At 44.8% G+C, this 21,908-nt stretch overlaps 1 protein-coding gene across 1 annotated transcript in view; it reads right to left on the reverse strand.

The window, feature by feature from the left end:
* SIM1 (SIM bHLH transcription factor 1) overlaps positions 1-21,908 on the reverse strand; it is a 51,855-nt gene that overhangs the window by 23,916 nt on the left and 6,031 nt on the right. The window contains exons 3-9 of the mRNA XM_002196637.5: positions 16,130-16,212; positions 15,064-15,153; positions 14,842-14,950; positions 14,662-14,747; positions 13,266-13,465; positions 13,050-13,156; positions 11,986-12,133 (exon numbers count right to left, since the gene is read on the reverse strand). Of these exons, the coding sequence (XP_002196673.1) occupies positions 11,986-12,133; positions 13,050-13,156; positions 13,266-13,465; positions 14,662-14,747; positions 14,842-14,950; positions 15,064-15,153; positions 16,130-16,212 (823 nt within the window). The remainder of the gene's footprint in view (positions 1-11,985; positions 12,134-13,049; positions 13,157-13,265; positions 13,466-14,661; positions 14,748-14,841; positions 14,951-15,063; positions 15,154-16,129; positions 16,213-21,908) is intronic.

Consider the following 21,908-nt stretch of genomic DNA (forward strand, 5'->3'; position numbering starts at 1 on the left):
TGAGGATAACAATATGCTATTGTAACTAATACACATTTGACAAAGTATCTTTTTCTGTCTCACCTGTTAAATTTCATCTTTTTGTTGGAAGGAACAATCAATGTTCTTTCTATCAATGCACAATAGCTAACATTACTAGGCTAACTCTTAGCTTCAACCCCTGGCTGCACATCACCACAGAAAACAGAAAATACATTTCCTGAGAGTACCCATGTCACTATTGATGCAAAACATTCTTTTATTATTTCAGAATCTTGTATTATTTCAGAATCTCCATGTATTCAATGCAAATGTTTTTAACTATGTCTTATACCATTTATCCTTGATTAAACCTCTTCTAGATAGTTAATCATTAATGATTTCTTTACAGTTGCTGTGCAAACAGCTCATTCATGCCTATGACATATCAAATTTCACAGACATGTTCTTTAATTGGATTAATTTATTTCTAATCTACTGAAGTCCTCACTATAGTAATGCTTGACTAAATAGACATAAAACTCACTTATTTAAACTGCTAAAATAAATTTGATATGTATTCTATGAATAAAAATATTTGACTGAATACATGTAATACCATTGTTATTGTGTACCTAACTAAGGAGAAATTATTGTAAATAGCTCCTTAGATAGCTGTATGATATGCTTGGGTGGAAGGATTAGAGGATGTTGATGGTTTTTTGGAAGAGATTGTACATTAACAGTTTTCAAAGGTTAAGAATTTTTACAGCACATTAAGGGATGTAATAAGGAGGACCAGTAGGAGCTCCTCTTGATTTTCATGAAGGTCATTGGATGTTGTCACTTTCAGTCCAAGGACTTTTTTAGAAATAAGTGCTTCATACCAGTCCTGTCCCCTCATGGAAGGGAGACCAGATAAACCAGCTAAGATGTTTTGAAGATTGACTGCTCTATGTTTTGTAACAGTAACTGAAGAGCTGGCACAGAACTGGATAAAAGTCCTATATCTGGGTGTTTAGCAGCCACTAAATACAATTATGTAGCTATATATTATGAGTTATTAGGGGCATATATAACATTAAGTCCTAACTATAGGGCTTACGAATGGTCTTAAAACTCCACTTTCAGAATTTTTTTCTAAAACTAATAATCTTGAACTCCATTTTGTTGAAGAATCCTCTGATCAATATGATTCACCACATAAACTGAGAAGTTTCATTTTAAAAAAAAGCATCACACAGCAGAGAGGTCACTGGTACAACACAGGCTGTCCAGTGTGTAAGAGCACGCACATCATGGCATAATTATGCAGTAAATGAGGATTCTAAAGATAAGGATTATACCTCATACTGTACATAAACCCCTCAAGCACTGACATTTTAAACATTGTATGCTCTGACAATCTTATCTGAAAACTTGAAAAAGCTCAGAATGGGATATCTAGGATGATGGGCTTGGAACAGCTTTTCTATGAGAAAATCTTAAGGACTCTCCTCAGGCTGAAAAAGAGGAGACTGGGAGAACAAAATAAGAACAGTAAATTATGAGCAGCAAAGAGAAGTAAAACATGAGTAGGAGGCAGATTTTCACTTCTTTTTCAAGGCAAGAATTATGGGCTATGAAATGAATGAACAGAAAGGAAGGTTTTATTACCCATTTACTTAAACTTGGCAAAAGCCAACATGGTGTCAAAAAGTAAACAGGTGAATTTGTGGAGGAAAAAAAACCACAAAACATTGACAACTAATACATTCAAAGATCTCATGTGTTTCTAGGAAGACATTTGAATTTCTTGGAGACTGGGAGAAAATCCAGGGGAAACATGGATGCATGGACTGCATGCTTGTCCTATTTTTAACCTCTTTCTGAAGTATTTCCCATGGTCACTATCAGCATGTGTCTGATTCTGTATCACTGTTCTTATGTTGCACTCTATACCACAGTAGTTAAGCAGTTTCATACTCCAGTTCCTCTGAAACTGTGAAGAGAGACCCCTGAAAATTTGCTGTCATTACTTTTAATAATTTGCTGTAAAACTTTGTGATGTTTCAGGTTTTCTAAACTCCTCTGTGTGCCCCATAATTAAAGGTTTTGTTGTGACAACCTTCCTAAGATCCTTAGGTGAACATTTTAAAAAATTAACTAGTTTTTCTGTGATGACATTCTGGATAAGCTTCCGTGATCTGGGAATAAATTATCAGAGTTTAAAAAAAATGTGCTTGAATAATTATTTACTGTTCATTCTGTTTGTTCCTCTGGGAAATTTTCTATCTGCATGCAGCATAATTAACTTCCCCATGATTCCACACTGCTTTTTCTGATCAGCCTCACCCATAGTGAATGGGCCTGTTGAGTGCAAAAGGATTAATGAACTTCTTCTGATGGGGTGTCCCATTTACAATAGATCCCTTTCTCTTTCATCAGATTAGTCCTTTCTTGTAAGACTTTCACCTTCCTCAGAAGGAGCAATATTTTTCTTCAACAAAAATCTTTCTATTTCACTGGTTCCCTTCTTTTGCTAAAATTTTAAGGTGGGTAGCAGGGGAGGGAGACAAGGACTTGCTTTGGAATTTTGGCAAGAATGTTTTTTTTTTTTTTTTTCACATAAAAACCTATTTTCTCATTTCATTTTTTGGACCAGAGTCAAACTGGTTTTAACTCCTTCCTATCCACAGCCAAACCTCTACTCCAGCCAGGTCCCACTCACATTACTTGCCACTTGGGTCTAAGTCTCTGTTCTTTTGGACTCAACTTGATTATCCAGCTTTGATAGACATACAATGCAGAGATTTATGCTGATAAAACAGGAGACAAATAACAAGAAAAGAAAATATAATGAGGTTACAATGTAATACATAACTCTCCATTTTATTTGATATTTTCCTAATAATCACTGAGCCTGTCTCCTCAAAGTGTACATAATACATGTTTATATTTGTTAAGTTGATCCATTAAACATTTAAATTGACATCAGATAACCTGTTTGACTCCCTAGTCTCTCTGGACCACAGAATAAGTTAAACCACCATCTCTTGCACAACTGCTGTTACTCCACATTTTCTAGCAAATTCAGAAGGTTTTTTTAATGGCAATTATTGCTTTTTGACAATGTTAGGATAACAAAAACTTTACATTAACATGTACAGTTCAAGAAATGCATGCCCATGTAAAAATCCAGCTTATGTAAGTCTCCAGTGGGTTTTGTGTTCATAGGTAGTCAAATACTTAATAAGTATATCTAAAATTTCTCAAAAAATAAATTAAAATAATCTAATAAAACACAATAATATCTAGCTATGGTCTCCTTTAGAAACCTTAATCTGCCTAGTATCATTGTCCTCTTGCTCAAAGCTTTGTTAGAATAGTCACGGCCCGAGCTGGCTTTGGTCCTTCTGTTGTCACTGCTCCACGTGCACATGCATCAAGGATTTCCAAATGCTTAGGACTGTCTCTCACTAGGCAGAGACACTCTTATTGTTCCCATAAAACTGTCCACAGCAGCATTCATGCAGATCAACTCCATTGCCCACCTACAACCGTCCTCCAACCAACACTACAGCTAATCTGCATCTGAAGGAACTGAGCGCTTGATCTTAGTGCTGAGTCCAGTATATCACATTGTATCAGATTTGCTATGCTTGTGGTGGCCACTGCTATAGCCCACATAGAGTGACTCAAGAGTGTCACATGGTGCAAACAGTGCTAGGCATCTTCTCTCCTATTGCTTTTCTTGAGCTCACTAGATAGCACCATGGAAGCCCTAGTTGCATGCTCCCATGTTACACCATTGTAGTCACACTGACTGGCAGTTTTCTTTGGTGTGAAGCCACATCCATACAACCACCGCTGTTTTTCACAGACCAGAGAACACTAAAGAGGCTGATTATCTTTTGAAAGATGACTGTTTAAATATCCTACCAGAAGCTTAGGGTCAAGAGAATTATTTTGCAGCCAAACACCATTCAGAAGTTTGGCTGCAAAGGGGAGGATGCTATCAAGCTATTTATCCCCAAATCCAGTGTTTCTGTGAGCAAATACTCCATTGAGATAGGCCTCTTGAAGCAGTCATTAAAGGTTATTTTGTTCTGTTTGCAAAACAATCTTTAGAAACAGCAAGAGAAAAATAGCATGCAATGCCTTTGGATTGATTTCAGCAATCCAGAGCCTAAGTCAGAGAGTTTTCTACAGGAGCAGCCCAGTTTGGCTACTAGCTGCCAAACATAGCAGCAGAGACAATCAAAGCTACAGGCTACTTGGGAACAGTGAGCCTTCAGGGCATGTTTGCTTAGTCACTGACAGCACACATGTAAGAACGTTGAATGCTGGATGAGTTTCACTCCAGGTTATGTCAAAATATCTGCTCAATGCTACGAGTGTAGCCAGACTTTAGTTAGACAGGCATTTGAGTTTCCATAGCTGCACTGAAGCTTCTGCAGATAATAGCTGTTATTTTCAACGTTGCTGTCCCCAAGATTTATTCACAGTGGTTTGTATCTGAAAAACTACGGCTGTTCTCTATTAGGCCCCAATTCAACACAGTAACAAAATGTGTCCTTCAAGCCATCTCTATTTGGCAAAGCCAAGGAATATTCTTATTTCCACGTGTGTGCCTAAGGGGCTTTTTATTTCAAAACTGAATTCACCAGGATACATTGAAAGTTATGTCTAAGAACTTTTAAAGCCTGACATGTGCTCAAGTGCTTTAGTAAATCAGGACTTCTGCAATTTAATTGCACTAAGTGGATGATAACAAAAGACAACAACAGGAATAAATCATCTAACTGTGTTAAAGATCATGAGATTGACTCCAGACTTCAGCCATCCCAAGCCTTCCGAAGGGTCAGACGCAATACCCTTGTTCACACAGAGCAGTGCCTGCCTCCATAAATAGTGTCATCAAAGTGAAAGGGGCTGCCTCTGAAGTAACCCACTGAGTACGAACATATGTGCTGGAGCCTGGCCCACACGGTAAAGTACAAAAGAGAGGTGAGGGAAAGAGAATTAGATTTCAAACAGATACTTGCCACTGTTGAACGGACAAAGGAGATTTATTTGTTAACACTTAATTTAGGCTGTGTCAAAATGCCACATTTGTGTACGAATTAAAACCTAGCAAGAACAACATTCAGTTGTAGTGGGAAGATCTTGCCTCAGAAACAGTTTAGTAACTTATCACACCTGTTGCACCTCATGATAATTACAGTGAAACAACATGGGAATGGCAGCAGTACTAAGATGCAGCACAGAGCAACAAGAGCAAACATGCAATGGATTAAGGAAACAGAAGCAGAGCTAGTAAAGTTGTAAGCCTACTTAAGGAACATACAGCTGTTGTTATGAGAGCAGGAGCCAGTTCTGCATCCGGTTTTATGCAGAGTATTAAAAGAGGGTGGGAGCATGGAGGGGAATCCTTTGATAACAGTGGACTGCTTGGCATGTCTCTTCTGCACATCCACTAACACAGTCCACAGACAAGCTACAAATGTCATGTAAAACCAGCAGACACTCTTCCAGCTCCCTCTTCAGTTCTCTGAACTATCACAGAGCAGTAAATATAGCCCTAAAACTCCAAGGCTCACTGTCTCCCCTGCTCTGCCACATAGAAGGACCACTGAGACTGACCCCCAAAAGGCATTGGAGCACCCAGCTGCTGGCGTGATGTTCACAAGCCACATTTATGCATTCAGATTGCAGAAGGGCAGAGTTAGGATAAAGTGTGAACAACTTCTCTAGCAAGAACAGCTGTGCTACAGTGTACAGTCCAATGCCTCCATGTAAAGTAAAATCTGTGGCAGTTTACCTTATACCATAAACCATGGCATTTTAGGAAAAAGAGTCCCTGGAGCAAGCCCTGTACCTTTCATCAGTGAAGTGAGACAGACAGCTGGAGATAGTAATTGTTTCAGCCACTAAATGTGTCTCAGCCCCAGACAAACATTTTACAAGATCTGTAACTCAGTATTTGAGAGGAGGGTGCTTCCAAAGGCCTGGAATAGCCACACACTGAATGATGAAGTGGAAAGCATTTGAAGTCACTCTTCTTCCTTGGAATAAAGACACTTTTTCGCAACCTTGAATTTCATGCCATGTGAGACTCTCAGCATGCATGCATTTAAACTAACAGCTGGAGGGTTTTTGGGTTTTGTTGGTTTTTTTTTTTTTTTCCATAGGTTTTAGCTGCAATCCTTTAATCCTTACTCTAGCAAATACAACTCTTCATATGAACAGTGACTCTCATCTCTGGCCTACAGTTTTAGTGCCTTGGCCATTACAGTCACCTGGTTTAAATGCAAGCATAGAAATTTGGAGTGAATTAAACAAATGGTAGCTGAGAAAGCCCCTACATGAACAAAGAACTGCAGAAATATATTGTGGACACCTGGAAATGCCTGTCTCCTATTTGCAAGAAATACATAAACAATGTTCCAAGGAGACAAGTCTGTAATAAAAACTACTGGTGAACAAACAGAATACTGCCCTGAGTAGTTCAAGAGGAGTCCTTTCTTTTTTTTTTTTCTTTGAGACATATGCTCCCCGAGCATTTTGATTCATTAAAACAATTTGTCTATATTTTTACATTGTTATTCAAATCAAGGGAATGACAGTAGGCTTTCCAGTCTTAGCAAAAGCATATTGCAGATTGAACAGAAAAAAACTGGACCCAGTTCTATGCACTACTAAATACTACTATCCCATTAATACAGACAAATATAAAGTAAAAGCAGCGGGTCAAATTTGTTGCTACTATTTACAGCTATTTAAGAAGGAACCCCAAATATTATCCAGTGAAGTCACTAAGCCTTATCTCTAGTATTTATGTTGGTTGATTAAGCTTACCCATGCAACTAATTGCATTAATAATATGAGGAAGGGTACTTTTCCCAGGGTATTGCCTATCCTACCTACCCTGTAACACACTTGAGAGATACAAGAGAACAAGTATCTACCTATGACTAAGGAAGGAACTCTGTGGCAATTCCAAATGGGTCAGATTGAGAGAAACATTCAAGAAAGGGAGGCCCACACCATGGGTGTGGAAACACATTTTCCCATTGACTAGGAAGAGACAGAGGTGAGACCTCACGTATCAGAGACAGGACAAAAAGAGGATTTCTATGAAAAACTATGAAAATATATAAGTAACTGTCCACAAATATGGGGAGAGCTTTTTCACATGAAACACGAAATTCCCTAAAGCCTACTTAATATGCCAGGAAGGACACATGCCAGGATGTTTTTGAAGTCTGAACCATCACACATAAAGATAGCACCTTTCTTATACCATCATTTCAAATCAGGTAGTACACAAAGCTATGAATATTAATAATAACAATTTAAAGATTAAATGTGTATGTACAATTAATGGTTAATTTATTCTAAATTGAATTTATCACATTGTTTGGTAAAACATTTGTCAATGTGGCAGTTATATATGAAATAGACATTCAAATAAATTGCATTCAATTAGTGTTCCTAATCAGCCAGTTACACAATGTAACATGAAGAGGTCAACTGGAACTATATCAAATACATGCTGTATCATTAGAACAGAGATTAGTCACAATTATGTACCTAATCCATGCTATCTGTATATGACACCACTATTGCTATTCTTTTAAATGCTAAAGGACAACAAAATATATATAGGAAAGCCTCTCTAGCTTTCTCTGGGGACAAATTATTATAATATTTGCTCATGCTCAGAAAGTCAAAGGATTTGGACTTTGCATTATCCATTTGTTTAAAGGAAGATTGTTTGCAATCTAAATATAAACTTAACTTCAGCACTTTCTGTCTCTATTCATTGACTCATACTTGAGTCTATTTATGTGATAAACATGCACAGCTAATAATCAATGATATGGTGGCTGTGTGTACAGAACAAATAAGAAAAGAAACAAATATTCTGTGTCTATACTCACATATCCAAAGCAGAATATAATGAAGACCAAATAGATGTGCTTTAAGGAAGAGTCTTTAAAGGTCATTTATATCAGTTTTTGATACATTCCTGTTACACAAAAAAAACACCTTCCATTGCCACTGTTCTTATTTATTTCAGCATATATACTTACTACAGACATTTGTTCTCAAACCTAGCATTCATGTTCTCAAAACTTGGGACTTATGGAAAATTAAAATCACCTCTTTTTAATTTTCTTAACTGGGGTGTGGGTGGGCCTTTTTGCATAAACTCTTTCTCTTTCTTTCTTTCTGTTTAATATCTCTCTTACCCAGGGGAGCTGGGAAGCTGCAAGGTAGAGATTCTTATTTTTCCTGCCCAGCCTGCACTGAAACTGCTCCAGACAATTTTGGTTCTTATGGCACTCAGTATCTGCTCTTTTCCAAAGCAGAGAACTCAGGTTTCTTTCAATAATGAGAAAAGGCTCCCTATCCCATGACCAAACAAACAAACAAAACTAAACAAAACAAAAAAACCTGGTGTTTTACCTGTGTGAAGAATTACTGTGTGAGAGGTCCAGGGACATAGCAGGTCAAAGACCTGCACTACATCTTCCAAAACTTATGACCCCTTCTGTGATTTGCCCTCCAAAAAGACCAAAATTTCCTATATTCAAATGATTTTTCAGCAGGAATCATCCCACCTTTCAAGTTCTAGCCTGCAAGCCCAAATGTATGAGATTGCGATTCTTTTATTTCAAAACTCAAAAGCACAAATTTGACCCTCTTTTGCTTTCTCCTCATCTTAAACACAGAAGAGTCAGTATGAAAGGTTTGTTTTTCTCTTTTGTAAGCACATTTGCTGGGTTTATAACACAACCTGGCTGCAGTGGGTACACCTGCTCCTGTCCCTCTGCCAGGAGCTGCACCAGGGGCTCTGCCACACACCAGGTGCCAAGTGGGAAAAGCACAGGAGGGAACACACAGACTGCTCATCTCAGCCTCTCTTGGTTTGCTGGAAAAATCCAATGTCATCCTTAAAGAAGCTTCTATGATATTTATAAAATATATTAAACACTTGCAGATTTTGAGTGCTACAGGACCTCTGCCCAGCTCTCCTGCAGTAGAGCCTGCCTCATACCAGAGGAAAACCACAAGTCCCTGTAACCTCACGTTTTCCTCTATATTTTCCCCACCTGCCTTCCTCGTTTGAGTGATACTGCTGACCCTGAATAGCTCATTAAGACAATTAAGGCTGCTCTAGGTAGGAGTTCAGCATCCCCCTAGCCAACTCTGCCACGATCAGCCTTTCCCTAACAGTTCCCTCCACCTCAAGGTATACTTCAGAGGCTGACTTCATTTCGGTTTTTTAAAACCAGACCTTTCTCTGCTTACAGTCACCTGGCAAATGGCAGGACCTGTTTTTCCCATATATTTTCTGAATGGTCAGCTAGCCCAAGAAGAATAATGACAATAATTATAATAATAACGATGATGATGATAATAATAATAATAATTATCTAATTATTTGGTATGAGCTACACCTATCTCTTGGAGGCAGGGCAGCAATTTCTGCAGTGGCAGCCCTGCTGCAGAAGTAAGCAGAATGCAATCTCTTCTGCAGCACTCTAATGAAGAGTCAGCCAGGCTCGATGAGACCTCGAGGACCTGAGCATATCGAAATTAGATTTTTATGCAGTGGCAGTGTCTATGTTGCAGCTGTCAGCAGTACATGGCAGTTGCTGCAGCCAGTGCTGGACCTCCAAACTTCAGCATCCCTACTTTAACCAGCCTGTCTCCCTCTCTGCCCTCCTACCGTCCTTCACACTCGAGGCAATTAAGCCAAGAGTGCGAGGGGAAAGTTGGAACTTTACGCCAAAGCATAAGGAAGTTGCCCTGTGGTGTAATTTCATTCTCTAAGTGAAATCTTGAAAGCACAGCTATAGTCCTCCCACGTGCCAGTTTGGCTGGAAGCAGGTTCTGAAAATCCATATACATCCACCAAAGCATAAAGACTCTGCCACCACCGATAAATCAGCTGGAGAGGAGGGGTCGCCCTGTTAGGGTACCGCTCCCGAGGGGGGAATGGTCTTCTCTGCAGGGCCGCTTTGGGAGGCGGGGAGGAGGGTGTTGAGGCACTGCGGGTGCCGCTCCCAGTCTCCGGTGATTCCTGCCGGGGAGCCGCGAGCACTCGGGGGCCGTGCGGCGGCCGCCCCCGCGTTTGGGGGCGCAGCGGGGCCGTGGCGGTGCTGCCAGCAGGCTGCCGGGGGCAGCCGCGGGGCTGGCAGGACACAGGCACATGGTACAGCCTGTCACGCTGCTGGGACACTGCTCTGACGGGTTTGTCTGACCGGCCCCCGCAAGGAACCAGGACACTCCCTGCTTGCCGTGCCGGCCTGAAATTCTCGTGCCATGGCAAGCAAGGGACAGATCCTGCCAGGCGCCCAGCTGTGCTTTCAGCACGTCTGCTGGGGTGCTTCATTTCGACTCGGATCATTTGAGGTAGAATTCCGTATTTGATGTTCACGCTTTGGGGTTTAAAGGAAAGGGAAACCACCAGTAATCTCAAATGATCGTAGAAAACAGTAGCGTTCCTGGAGCTAAAACCACTCCAACACTCTAGTTGCCTTAGGGTTTCTTGTTTCTTAGCGTTACAATGCACTCACTTCTGTCTTTGCTGCTCCCCGTTCACCCAAAGCAGGTGCTTGGACTTAACTGGGACTGGTATAGGGGAAATAGACATAAAAATGTGCAGAACAGCTAGAGCAGAAGTGATAACATCTCTGCTGATACCCATCCTTACTGAGGAAATGACACCCCATACCAAATAAAATAAAATAAATTTTATTTAAAGGGTAATGGTAGTTTGCTGACTATAGCAGGGTGTTGACCAAAATGTCTATTTTTTCATGCAGGAGCAATGTCCCGTCTTAGAGCACGACGCCCGTTATCACCTTACATATCAAAGGGATTACGCTCTAGAAGTGCAGGCGCCGTGACCTGCAGCACCTTTCCCACTCCACCAGAAGCTCCTCCACACATGACCAGAGCCGTGGCCTCCGTGTCTAGCCACTTCATTTCGGGAAGCACTCCTTAAACTGGGCTACCAAACCACTTTCCACCTGTGCATGCACCAAAGCCGTGATGGCAAGATCATGACGCTGCCATCATTTCTTTTAGGAAAGGGGAGGGTTGTGCCTCTCAGACGCTTCCAATATCTACGCTTGTCTCCAGGGGAAAAAAAAAAAGTCAGCGGGACAGAGGAATATTCAGTCCGAAGGATCAAGGAAGGACCGCCGGCCCGACTGGTTCTACGATCCTAATGAAGCATCAGTGCTGCCGGAAACAGCTACTGCCGTGTCCAGAGGGGATACTAATAACTACCATGAAAACACTTAAAAAGAGTCCAGCCGAGCTTCCCTTCCCTCACGTGGTCTCTGCGTTTCAGTACAAGCAGGATAGCTAGGGCACAGCCTAGCCATTCCAAAATGCAGGGAAATTAATTGAGATATATCTCAGCACTTACTCTGGTTTTTTCTTCCTATTCAATTTTAATTTTTTTTATTTTTTTTTTTTAAGTTCAACTGACCCTTCTGGTCACCAACCTTCTTTGTGGTTCACTGTAAGGATCTCTCTCCAAGAACAAAAAAGAAATCTCCGAGCTTTGATAGAGACTCTGGATGAAATTAAGAACTTCAAACCCCAGATTTTTGAAAAGAAAAACAGATGTCCTGTTTGTTGAGTATAAATAACTCCGTACGTGGAAGCCTTTTCTTTTACGCCGCATTAAATTTTATTTAATGCTGGGTGCATTTAAACTAAAAAAAAAAAAAAAAAAAAAGGAGGGGGCAGCAAAATATGTGGGTGACAAACCTCTAAATCTTTTCCTCTCTCGAAAGAGAAAGAAACAGCCAGACGGGAAACCCTTTATCTGGATGAATGCGCTCAATGTGTTTCCTAGCAGACCTGACGAGCCTGCCCTGGTCAGCGCGGCGGCGGCGAGGGAAGGGGGGAGAGGAGGCGGCGCAGGGAGGAGCGGCCCCGGGCCCGGGGCAGAGCGGGGCTCGCCCGCAGGTGCCCGGAGCGGGCCCCGCAGCCCGGAGCGGGCCCCGGCTGACTTACGTGAGCACGTAGTTGACGCTGACGATGCAGTGCGGGCGGGAGGAGCGGCTGTTGTGCACGATGGTGGCGTAGCTCTGCACCCACACCCAGCCGCCGTGCTTGGCCAAGAAGCGGTAGTACTTGGTGGTCACTTGCCCTTTCACCAGCACTGCGGGGAAAAAGCGAGGAGAGCCTCAGCGTGGCTCTCGCCTCTGGTTTGATCAGCCCCGGGAAGAAGCATACACTCCCCTCAGAGCCCTGTGGGTGACGAGGGGTTAGGAACCTCTTAGTGGCACATGGGGAAGCGGCGGAGACAAGGGTGGTAGGGCCCCCAGGCAGGGCTCATCTCAGTACCTGAGATCGTTATCGCAGGCTAATAGGGGAGATTGATGGGGCCGGGGTTTGTGTGTGTTTGTGTGTGTGTATGTGTACGTGTGTGGTCGTCTACAGCAACCGAACCCCGCATACCCCCATCCTGAAGTATCATCATCGAGATTTTGTTCTATAAATCTCTGGGTTGTATCTCTTCTCGTTACATTCTCTTTAAGGAAACTTACCGGAAATTGATATCCTTTCTATTCATCTATCCCTGCATTAATGTCATCATTGTATCAAAATAGAATAAAGTACACCTCGTCGAATCAGGCTCACTACTGTAGTCGAAATTAGATATACAGATAAGATTTGGGAGACTTGGTGGAAGTGAAACAAAAGTATTGATGTTTCACTGGTATGGCTTTTTGGAGCAGGAAGATGAGGATTTTCCTAACCAGAATTTGAAGAAACAAGTGCGCCTGAGATTTGTGCAGGGCAGTTCTCATCCTACAACCAAAAGAAGAGGATGGAAAAATAACCTTTCATTGCCGATCCCCTCCGTTTGCCTCCTGCGTCCAGCTCAGAGTTCAATATCTATCTGATCTTGTTTCACTAAAACACGAAGAAGATTTTGCTTACTCTGCCCTCCAGAGAGCTGGCATTTCACGTGCCGACCTAGAGGTAAATCCCAACAACCCCAAAGTCCTTCTGCAAAGGGATAGGATGGGGCGGAGTTTAACAAGTTTTAAACAAGAAGACCATCTCCTTACACAAGTGATGTGCGCAGCGCAGGTGAAAGGTGTCACAGCCATGGACGTGGTGGTAAAGGGTCTTCTCTATTAGGTCCTGGGGCTCGTAACCTGTTAGCTCAGCTACCCTGCAAGAGACAGAAACATCAAATATAAGTGGGTGAGAGGACAGGAGAGGAGACCTGGGGAAGAAAGGACAGGCTAGGGGAATAGATTTGGAAATAACCCCAGCTCTACCTGGAATCTAAGAATATGAGCTTCATGTCTAGGCTGGCCCGAAACATGAACATATTGCTGTGGAGCTTGATCTCCGTCACGGCGCTGGGCGGCAGCGAGTGGCCCACGGCGACCAAGCCAACGTTTTGGTAGCAGCCGTCGAAGGGGGACATGTCCAGGCTGTACTGGCGGATCTTCAGGTACCCGCTGCAGTGAATGACCTGCCGGAGACACAGGAAAGCTTGGCGGCTACTCAGCAGGGGGAAGGGTGTGCTGAGACAGGCGTCCCTCCCCACGGAGAAGGTCCGGACAATTGCCCGTGGGGCTGCCGGGCCAGCGGGAGCCGTTGACTTGCGTCTGAGCCCTGGCAAAGCGGAGTCTGGGAGTTTTCTGCGGTTCTATAGGGGCTGAGTTTTTTTCCCATACTAGAGTTCAGCGTCGATCTAAGGCCGATTAGAGTCAACAAGATTTTTTTTTTTCTTTCCACTGGCTGAAGTGGTTTTTGGCCCACCTCCTAACTGCGCTTTTATTATTCTTCTGAAAAGGAAAGACGCAGAACTGCCAATCCGGTTACGACTTTGTAATGAAGAGTGTATGCGCGTGAGAAAGGATTTACATGTGTGCATATGTCACATGTGTTAGACAAGTCTGTTCTATAGATGGAGCAGGCGCAATCCACCGCCAAAAAGTACCTTTGGTTTAAGTATATCTCCTAAATGTATCCTTGCAGACAACTGCAGTCTATTTCCACTCTTACTTATCTATTATTAAGATGTTTCTTCTTGGAGTTCAGCAGGTGTTCTTGGTCTACGGTACATTGTGACACAACATCTCCTTGGGTTATGTGTACAACCCTCTCCTCGGCGTTTCGTGGCTAACAAAAGGCAGCGAGGGGGTAGGAGAGAGTGCAGGGCTCTCCTTACCGAGGAGCCCCGAGCAGAACCATGTGAAGCACCTGGTCAAACCCCTTGACTAGGAGAGCTACCTCTGCAGCTGACGAATTACCTAATAAAGAAACAAATTAACCCAGGGCTCCCGTTGTATCATCTGAAAGCTGTCACAGGGAACCTCAGTGGTTGCACGAGGTTCAGTTCAAAGAGTAAAGCAAACAAACAAACAAAACCACCAAAAATCAACCAAACAGAAAAAAAAAAAAAAAAAGAAAAGAGAGGGAAAAAAAAAAAAAAAGCCCAGAAACAAACATGAAGGGGAGCTCGATTGCTTGGTTTTGTGGTTTGAGCTCTTCAGCCTGAAACTCTGAGAGAAATGGACCACATGAAAGAGCCCTGGGCTGGGAAAACCCCTGCGAGAAGAGGTCTCACCCCCTCTTCTCTCCCCATTATCACAGCCTTCCCGGCACAGGAGCACGGGAAGGCTCGTGCGGGGGGGAAAGGGGAATCTGGCTGCGGACACGCACCTTGTAGCCCCCGCAGGTGAGACCCGCATTCCTCTTGGCCAAGACGCACTTCATCCTCAGGAAAAAGGATCTCTCGATCTCGTACTCTGGGAAGGGGGAAAGGCAGAGGGGAGGTGAGCCACAAGCTCCGCTGGCTGTGCGCGGTCCCCTACGCGACAGCGCGGGGGCTGTGTGCTTTACCCTGCACGAAGTGCGAGTGGTAAGGCTGGTGCGCCGTCAGCACGGCCGTCATCTCGTCATGGTCGGCGGGGTGGATGTACTCGTAAATGCTGTTGCCAGTCAGTTCTACCTGTGAGAGAGGAGAAGGAGTAGGGGAGCTCATCGCCGGCACCGCGCACCCTCTCCTGTCAGTCGTGGGGGTGGTGCAGGCAAGCACAGGGGCTAGCAGGCCCCCCAGCGTACCTGCGACAAGCCCAGGTGCACCGAGGCAGTCTCCGAGATGTACATGATCTTGCCATCCGGAGCCACAACAAATATGAAACCGTCCAATGTCTGCAGAAAAGGGTAGGGAATATAAATAAATTAATAGATCCATTAAATACCCGCCCTTCTGATTTATTTTAGCAAACAGGTGTCGATGTTCAGGCTCTGATTATTCAAATAGTTGGAAGGAAATGGGCAAATCTTGGACAAGAGTCCCTCTGAAGCTCCTGGACTTCTGAGATACAACCCACTTCTCAGAGAGGCCGAGCTCAAAAGTGCCTTGAGGGCATCTAAGAAGAGGTCCTGGCTATCTGGTGATTAATATCTGAGTCCCAGAAATACCGAATATTTCTATCCTATTTCAAATGTCACAGGAGTTTAGTGCTTGTGCATTTTATAAGGAAAATTTAAGCAATCAAATAAAAAATTCTCCACAGTGTAAATAAGACAATTTGTCAGGTACATTTCAGCAGACACAGATGGGACTTCTGAGCGTACCAAGAGCAGAATAGGCCCTTCAAAAGCCACATGATTCCATCAGTGGAATGATGGTCATCGCTAATATTTAGTATTTCAAAGTGCTGTGAGTTTTCAGATCTGTCCTCCCTGATGTGTGTCTCTGATAATGTCGGTGCCCGCTGAGCCCTTCTGTCCAGGACAGCCTTCCCTAGCCTGTCGCTAGAGCCTCTCCCTCCCACACCACTCTGAGCTTCACAACACTGATGATATCTGTCACCTCGTTAATAAATTGGGGAAAAGTCGCGCTCCTGTATCTCTGGCACCCTGGGACACACTGTGAATCCCTCGCTGTGGACGCAGTGTTAGATGATTCTGAGGCAAAGGACCCAGAGGGACCAAGCCACCAACAAAACACACGGTACTGGATCGCAGTGGTTCGCATTTCTGAAGTGGTTTCCCTCCTGCCTACCTTTCTGTTAAAGACTTGAACGGTTAAAAATTAGTCAAGATGGCAATTGAAAGCTCAGAAGAGGGAATTAATTCTTTAATTATTAATACCATATGCCTGTCTTTTCCAGACCAGTACCTGCAAAAGATGGGATCCCAGTTCCCGTCCAACATTATCCAGTGGGCTTGTTCGGCTGGAGTGGCCCCAGGCTTCCCCAAGTCCTGTTATTTAAGACAAACAAAAAAGTAAGGTCAGGAGATGAAAAATTGACTACTGAGGGCCTGATTGGAGGTGGGGGAGGAAAACACTTTTTCTTGTCTACACTCTAAAACATATATACATACAATCTTTGGAAAACTAGACATGACTTCATTGCACATAAACGCCTCTTTTGTGCATTTTTTTTTTTCAATATCTAATTCCTCAGAGAGAAAAATACTCGAATACTTATTTTTAGTTAATGGTGAAGTTAATTTTTAAGATCTAAGTGAAACAGCATGCAAGATCAAACTGCTTGGCTACTGGGAACTGTCCCCCTTGAACTTCAGAGGAAGCGTCCTAACCTCATGGTTTCTCAGACAAGTCACTGTTCAACGGCTCTGACCGCCCCCCTCCTGCCCCACGAAATCTGTCTCCAGGATTCACCTCTATCCCTTCCATCTCTCCTCCTGCCGCTCCGGTGGGCAGGATGGCTCCCACTGCAGGGAGGGGTGATGTGCCTCCATGGAGCCCCTTCCAGAAATTAATCTTTCCGGATTTGTCTAATGTTTTACACGCGTCTTATTTTCTCCTATGCAAAGTGAGTAGTAATAAAAGCCACGTGGAAGTTACTTCACCGGAGCAACGCTATTCATGGACGACGCCTTTTCACGGTGTTGTTGCTGAAATGATTTAAACGGGTCAGTCAAAACCTTTGAAGCTTGTGCCATGAAATAAGTCTCACGCAGGCACGCACAAGCAGTAAGATGGAGTAAAACGGAGGGGAAACCTACAAATCCCGATCGATGGCTGGGGTGCGGGTCGCAAGGGGACCCGAGCCGGCGGGGTGTGCTCACTCCCGCAGTGCGGGTTCGGGAAAGGCAAGACCTCGTTTTCCAGTTATTTCGAGACAAACAGACGAGGTGCTGACAGCAGGCAGCCGCGGGCATCCCTCGCTATTGACCGGCCTCACCCAGGTGTTTGCCGTCCGAGCAAAGCTAACGATTTCCTCCGCGCTCTTTGAAGGGGGCATCCCAGCGCGGCCCCTGCGCGCCCTCCCCACCGCCGGAGCGGTGCGCCCCGCTCCTCCCCGCCTTTCGCTTCCTTCTCCCCCCTTCCTCCTCTACCTCTTCACAACAACTTGTCTCTTCACCACTCCCCACACTTTTCTCCTTCCTCCTTAACTTCATAGCCCCACAGAGGCAGGAGATTCTCTCTGGCCCGTTCCTCAGCCTGCAGCCTCAGCATGTCGCCAGTCAGAAACAGGCTCCTTCCCATTAATTCCTCCACGCCAATTAAGGGGGAGCCAGCCGCCAGGATGGAGGATCACCTCCGCCCCCTATATTCAGGAAGGAGCTGGCAAATCTTACACATCTTCCAGGGAAAGAGAGAAAAGCCCACGATATATTTGTTTTTCCCCGAGCTCCTCGGAGGTTTCTCTGCTGGGGAGTCAGGATGGCCTGTTAGCGCTGAGCTGGCTCCTTGCCACGTCCCCCACCCGGAGGGAAATCTGAGTGACAGGTTTCTTTATTCAAGACTAAATCCGCACTGCCCGCCTATGATTTAAGTTGCTTATTAATCTAAGTTTACGGCTCTAATTATTCTTCTCCTAAAAGGGAAAATAACCCGACCCCAGCGGGTTAATGAACAGCTCACGGGCATTGCAGGTTAACCTCCCACGGGAAGGCGGTCACGGCGCGCTGAGCTCCTCTATATGTTTCAGGTGGAAACCCCGCGCTGCTGGGCTCTGTCTGCCCATGGTTTATAATTAAACGTTTTCACTTTTCTACCTGAACCGGCTTTTTGAAATCCTGTCACATGAGACGATGCTTTGTGTTGCCCAGATGTTTTCAGTACTTTCAAGTCGGAGACTATTTCTAATCGTTGCCAATCCCAGCCTCTCCCAAATCGACGCCCTCTCCTGATGCCCCCTAAATACTGTTTCCAAAGATTAGAGGAGAAAGCCCCCTCCACTAATTTTCCCTCTCCCTCCCCCGTCTATTCGCTTTAACATCCAATTTCCTTTTATCGAGGGGGCAAATTGTGATTTCTTGCACTTGACCTACCGCAGAAAATTCTGCAAATCCTTTGATTGTCTATTTAAAACAAAACAAGGAAATCAGCTCTCCCTTTTGCTCCAGGATTACGCTTGGAAACAAGATCTAAAGATTCTCTTGTAGTTTGGAGAGCCAACAGCATAATAGCTTTGGAATAGAAACAAGCAGCTTTGTGAGGAGAAGGATAACTAAATCGTTTTTAGGCAAAGGATTTTCCCAGCTAAAGTGGTCGAAGACAAAGCAAAACATAATCTATTTTGGAAGATTTCCAAGTTATGCCACATTAACCTTAGCAGATAAAATTTACTTTCTTCCCTGCGGCCCCTCCCCCACCGCGGTCTGGTTTATCATATTTACATAAGTAGCCTTAGAAGGGATGTATCTATTATGGATCTAAGGAGCTAGCGAGCTCACATTTCATTTGGAAATAGAGGGGAAGTTTTACTGTTGCTTAATACTTGATGCATTGTAGAACCATTTCCATTTAAATACCCCCGACCCACGGATTACCTCCACGGACTGGTTGCATGGGTTTTGTAATTTCCTGAAAATGAGATTTCGATTTATAAAACAAGAAACCAATTAGTAACCAAATGAGGCGAAGTAGATCTACTAAAATTGACCTAATCCCACAGGCACCATTTAGGTCAGTTCTTGGCGAATGAATGATGAGCAACCGTCTAACATAAACTCAAGGCATCACCCAGCTGTGTTATTCAAGCAGAAAAAGATTTTTTTAAAAAATGGATCGAGCTTTTATTTCAGAATGAATTTGATATTCTTTAACAAACTCTTCCTCCTATCTAACATCTCGTTCATTCGATGAACTTTTTTTCCTGAGGAGCTATTTGCACCACGATAAATTAATTGTCTGCTGTTGTGAGTAGGGAAGGGAAAGGGGGGGGGGGGGGGCTGGGGAGAAGGGAAATAAGTTTTAAAATAATTTTAAAAGAGAAGAAAAGACAAGCATTTTATCCAGACTATCACTCATCGTTACTCAACAGCCTTCACCTATATTGCGCGGAACCTGCGCGGAACGAGTTTCTCTCAGCATTTCCAGTGGAAAGCCACTGTGCTTTCCACATCAAAAAACATGTCTGTCGGTTTCATGGGCTCGCTACACAGGCGGGTCCCTGTGAAATGCCTTCTTCCACCCAGCCGCGCCCACCCCCGGCCCTGAGAGAGCCGCTCCGCACCGCCAGCCTGTCCCCCAGGCCGGGCGCACAGCCAGACCTGCCGCGCTGCACTGCCCTGGTCCTGTCCTTCCTTCCCCTCATCTTTTGATTAATGCAAGCCTTGATGTCGACAGCCAATGGAACCAGGGGCTGGGTGGGCACCGTCCCTATCCAGTGGCGATACTGTTTCAAGAAGCTCCTCTGTCCCAGGGAAGGGGGGAGAGATTCCTGAATAGTTTCTAATTTCATCTAGGCAAAGACGGAGGAAGGCAGGCTCAGGGAAATGAGACTCCGAGAAGCCAGGGCAGCTCCTTGGCCCTGGTTGATCTCCGGGTTACTTGTCCCTCTGTGAGCATCTGCAGCGCAGAGCCCATCTCGACCCCGTCCTTTGTCTGGCAATAGCAAAGGGGGGCGGGGGTGGCGGTGGGGGTGGGGTGGCCAGAAGATGCAAGCCCTTATCTACTTTGCGCTGATTTGCCGGCTTTTAAAAGCAGTTCCCCAGCGGACTCCCAAGTCATGAAACCTCAGCGCAATCCGAATTCATTGTAGCGGGCGACTTGACGCCCCCGTTTAAAAACACTTAGTGGAGAGCCCATCCTGAGCTCCAGACCCGCTTCTTTGGGGGTCAGACCCTGAGGCCAGCTCCCTCCGGGGCCGGGGAGCCCTTGGGCATCCCTCCGGGGGTTTGCCCCTGTCTGGAGCACCGCCCCGCACGGCCGGGAGAGGCCCAGGGAAGCTGGCTTGGAGACGAAGCCCCGGAGGCAGGGAGCTCTTTCCGGTTGCTGTGGATGGGCAGAGGGGGAAGATTGGAGGGCTCTCCCGGAGGCAGCCCGCTGCTATGGAGCAACGCTGGGAAGGCTGCCCGATGGGGCAACAGCAGGGAGTCATCCCTAAATCGGGTCCCAGAAGGTCCATCGCGCGTTTCTCTTCCAGGAGTTCATCAAAACTCCTTCTCTGGGCAGCGGCCCCCGCCGCCGCTTTCCCAGGTCTCTCCGCCGCCTCCCGGGGGCCGTGGCCCAGGGACGTCTCCGCATGCTTTGGTTTCGCTGCCTTTTCTTTGCCCTTTAAAAAGCCGCTGTATAGTTATTTAGAAAGGAGGAGCAGCAGCTCACTCCTCGCCCGCCGGCGCCGAGGGGATGCTGACCCCACAAAGGGCACAGGGTGCGGGACCTCCGGTCACCTCCGCCCCTGGGCTCGCCCCTTCCGTGTTGGGCAGGAGGACGACGAGGAGGGTCGGGCCGGACACAGGCACCTGCCCAGCAAAGCATCTCTACAGGGAGGACTAGAATGTCACCTTCGTGAGCGGCTCCTCAAGCAGCACCTTCCCTGCCTTCCACTGCCCCTCGCCGGCACTGCTGCCGCTGTAATACCAAGGGACAAGCGGGGCACGGGAGTTGTTTGGAAAGCGGAAGGCAGGACAGCTCAGTCCCCATCTCACACGGTGTCATTGTCCCTCTCTGTCCAGGGGAAATGACAAACAACTGCTCCGGGAGCCGCGGGAGCAGAACCTGCATGTCCTAGTCACTGGCAAGCCAAAAGGCAACTGGATGTTGTATCGAGGAATTAGCCTGATTCGATTAACCATTTAATTAAATCGTCTGCCACCAGCGCTCCGTTCTGCCATCGCCTAACGCCAGACAGAGCTGATTTCCCAGTTAATTTAACAGGCAGTGGTTAATGATAACTCAAAATCTCGGCCAAATGAGGCTTCTGTGAAGGACTGGGTCGCCGTCGGAGGGTTCAAATGGAAGAGAATAAGCTATGCTAAAAAAAAAAAAAAAAAAAAGCTGCTCATTTCCACTGCCTGCGGATGCCATTAGCAAGGTTTTGTAAAGATTTATTATCTCAGTAAATCACATGTATTCATTTGAAGCAGAGATAAATTAGCATCCCTCTTTCTTTATAAAAATAATGATAACAGGGAGGAAAAGCCCTGTTGACTAAACAAACATCCCTGTTAAGAAAGCGGTAGTGGAAATAATGCTGAGGCTGTTTCACTATAGAAAGAAAAATCAGGATTTTGGCAAACACAAGGTAGTGGAATTGCACTTTGAAATGCAAACAAACAAATCCAAATTGGAGAGAGGGGGGAAAAAATCAAGGCATTTTCGAGCACAAACTACTTATTCGCTTCTCCAGAAGACTCAAATTCAAGTAACCCTTATTCCGAAGAAATAGGGGAAGGAAGGATTTGCACCAACGCACATGCGGTTTATATGTAAGTTGAAAAATATTCTCCAACATGAAAACGGTCATATGTTTCCAAAGGAAATACGATTTTTTCCTTCCCGCTCTTCTCATTACGTATTCCTTCTAAAACATAAATCTGTGTTTTTTTTTTTTTTCAACGATCCTGCTAGTAGTTTAGTTCTGCTCTTCACATTTTAAGTTCACATCAAAACTGGAATTAAACAGATATTCAGCGTGGAGACAAAACTGCTGCTTAAATGAGAAAAACTTCTGTAAGAAAATAAACATTGAAACCTA

This window comes from Taeniopygia guttata, chromosome 3 (genome assembly GCF_048771995.1).
Source record: "Taeniopygia guttata chromosome 3, bTaeGut7.mat, whole genome shotgun sequence".
Classification (NCBI taxonomy): Eukaryota; Metazoa; Chordata; class Aves; order Passeriformes; family Estrildidae; genus Taeniopygia; species Taeniopygia guttata.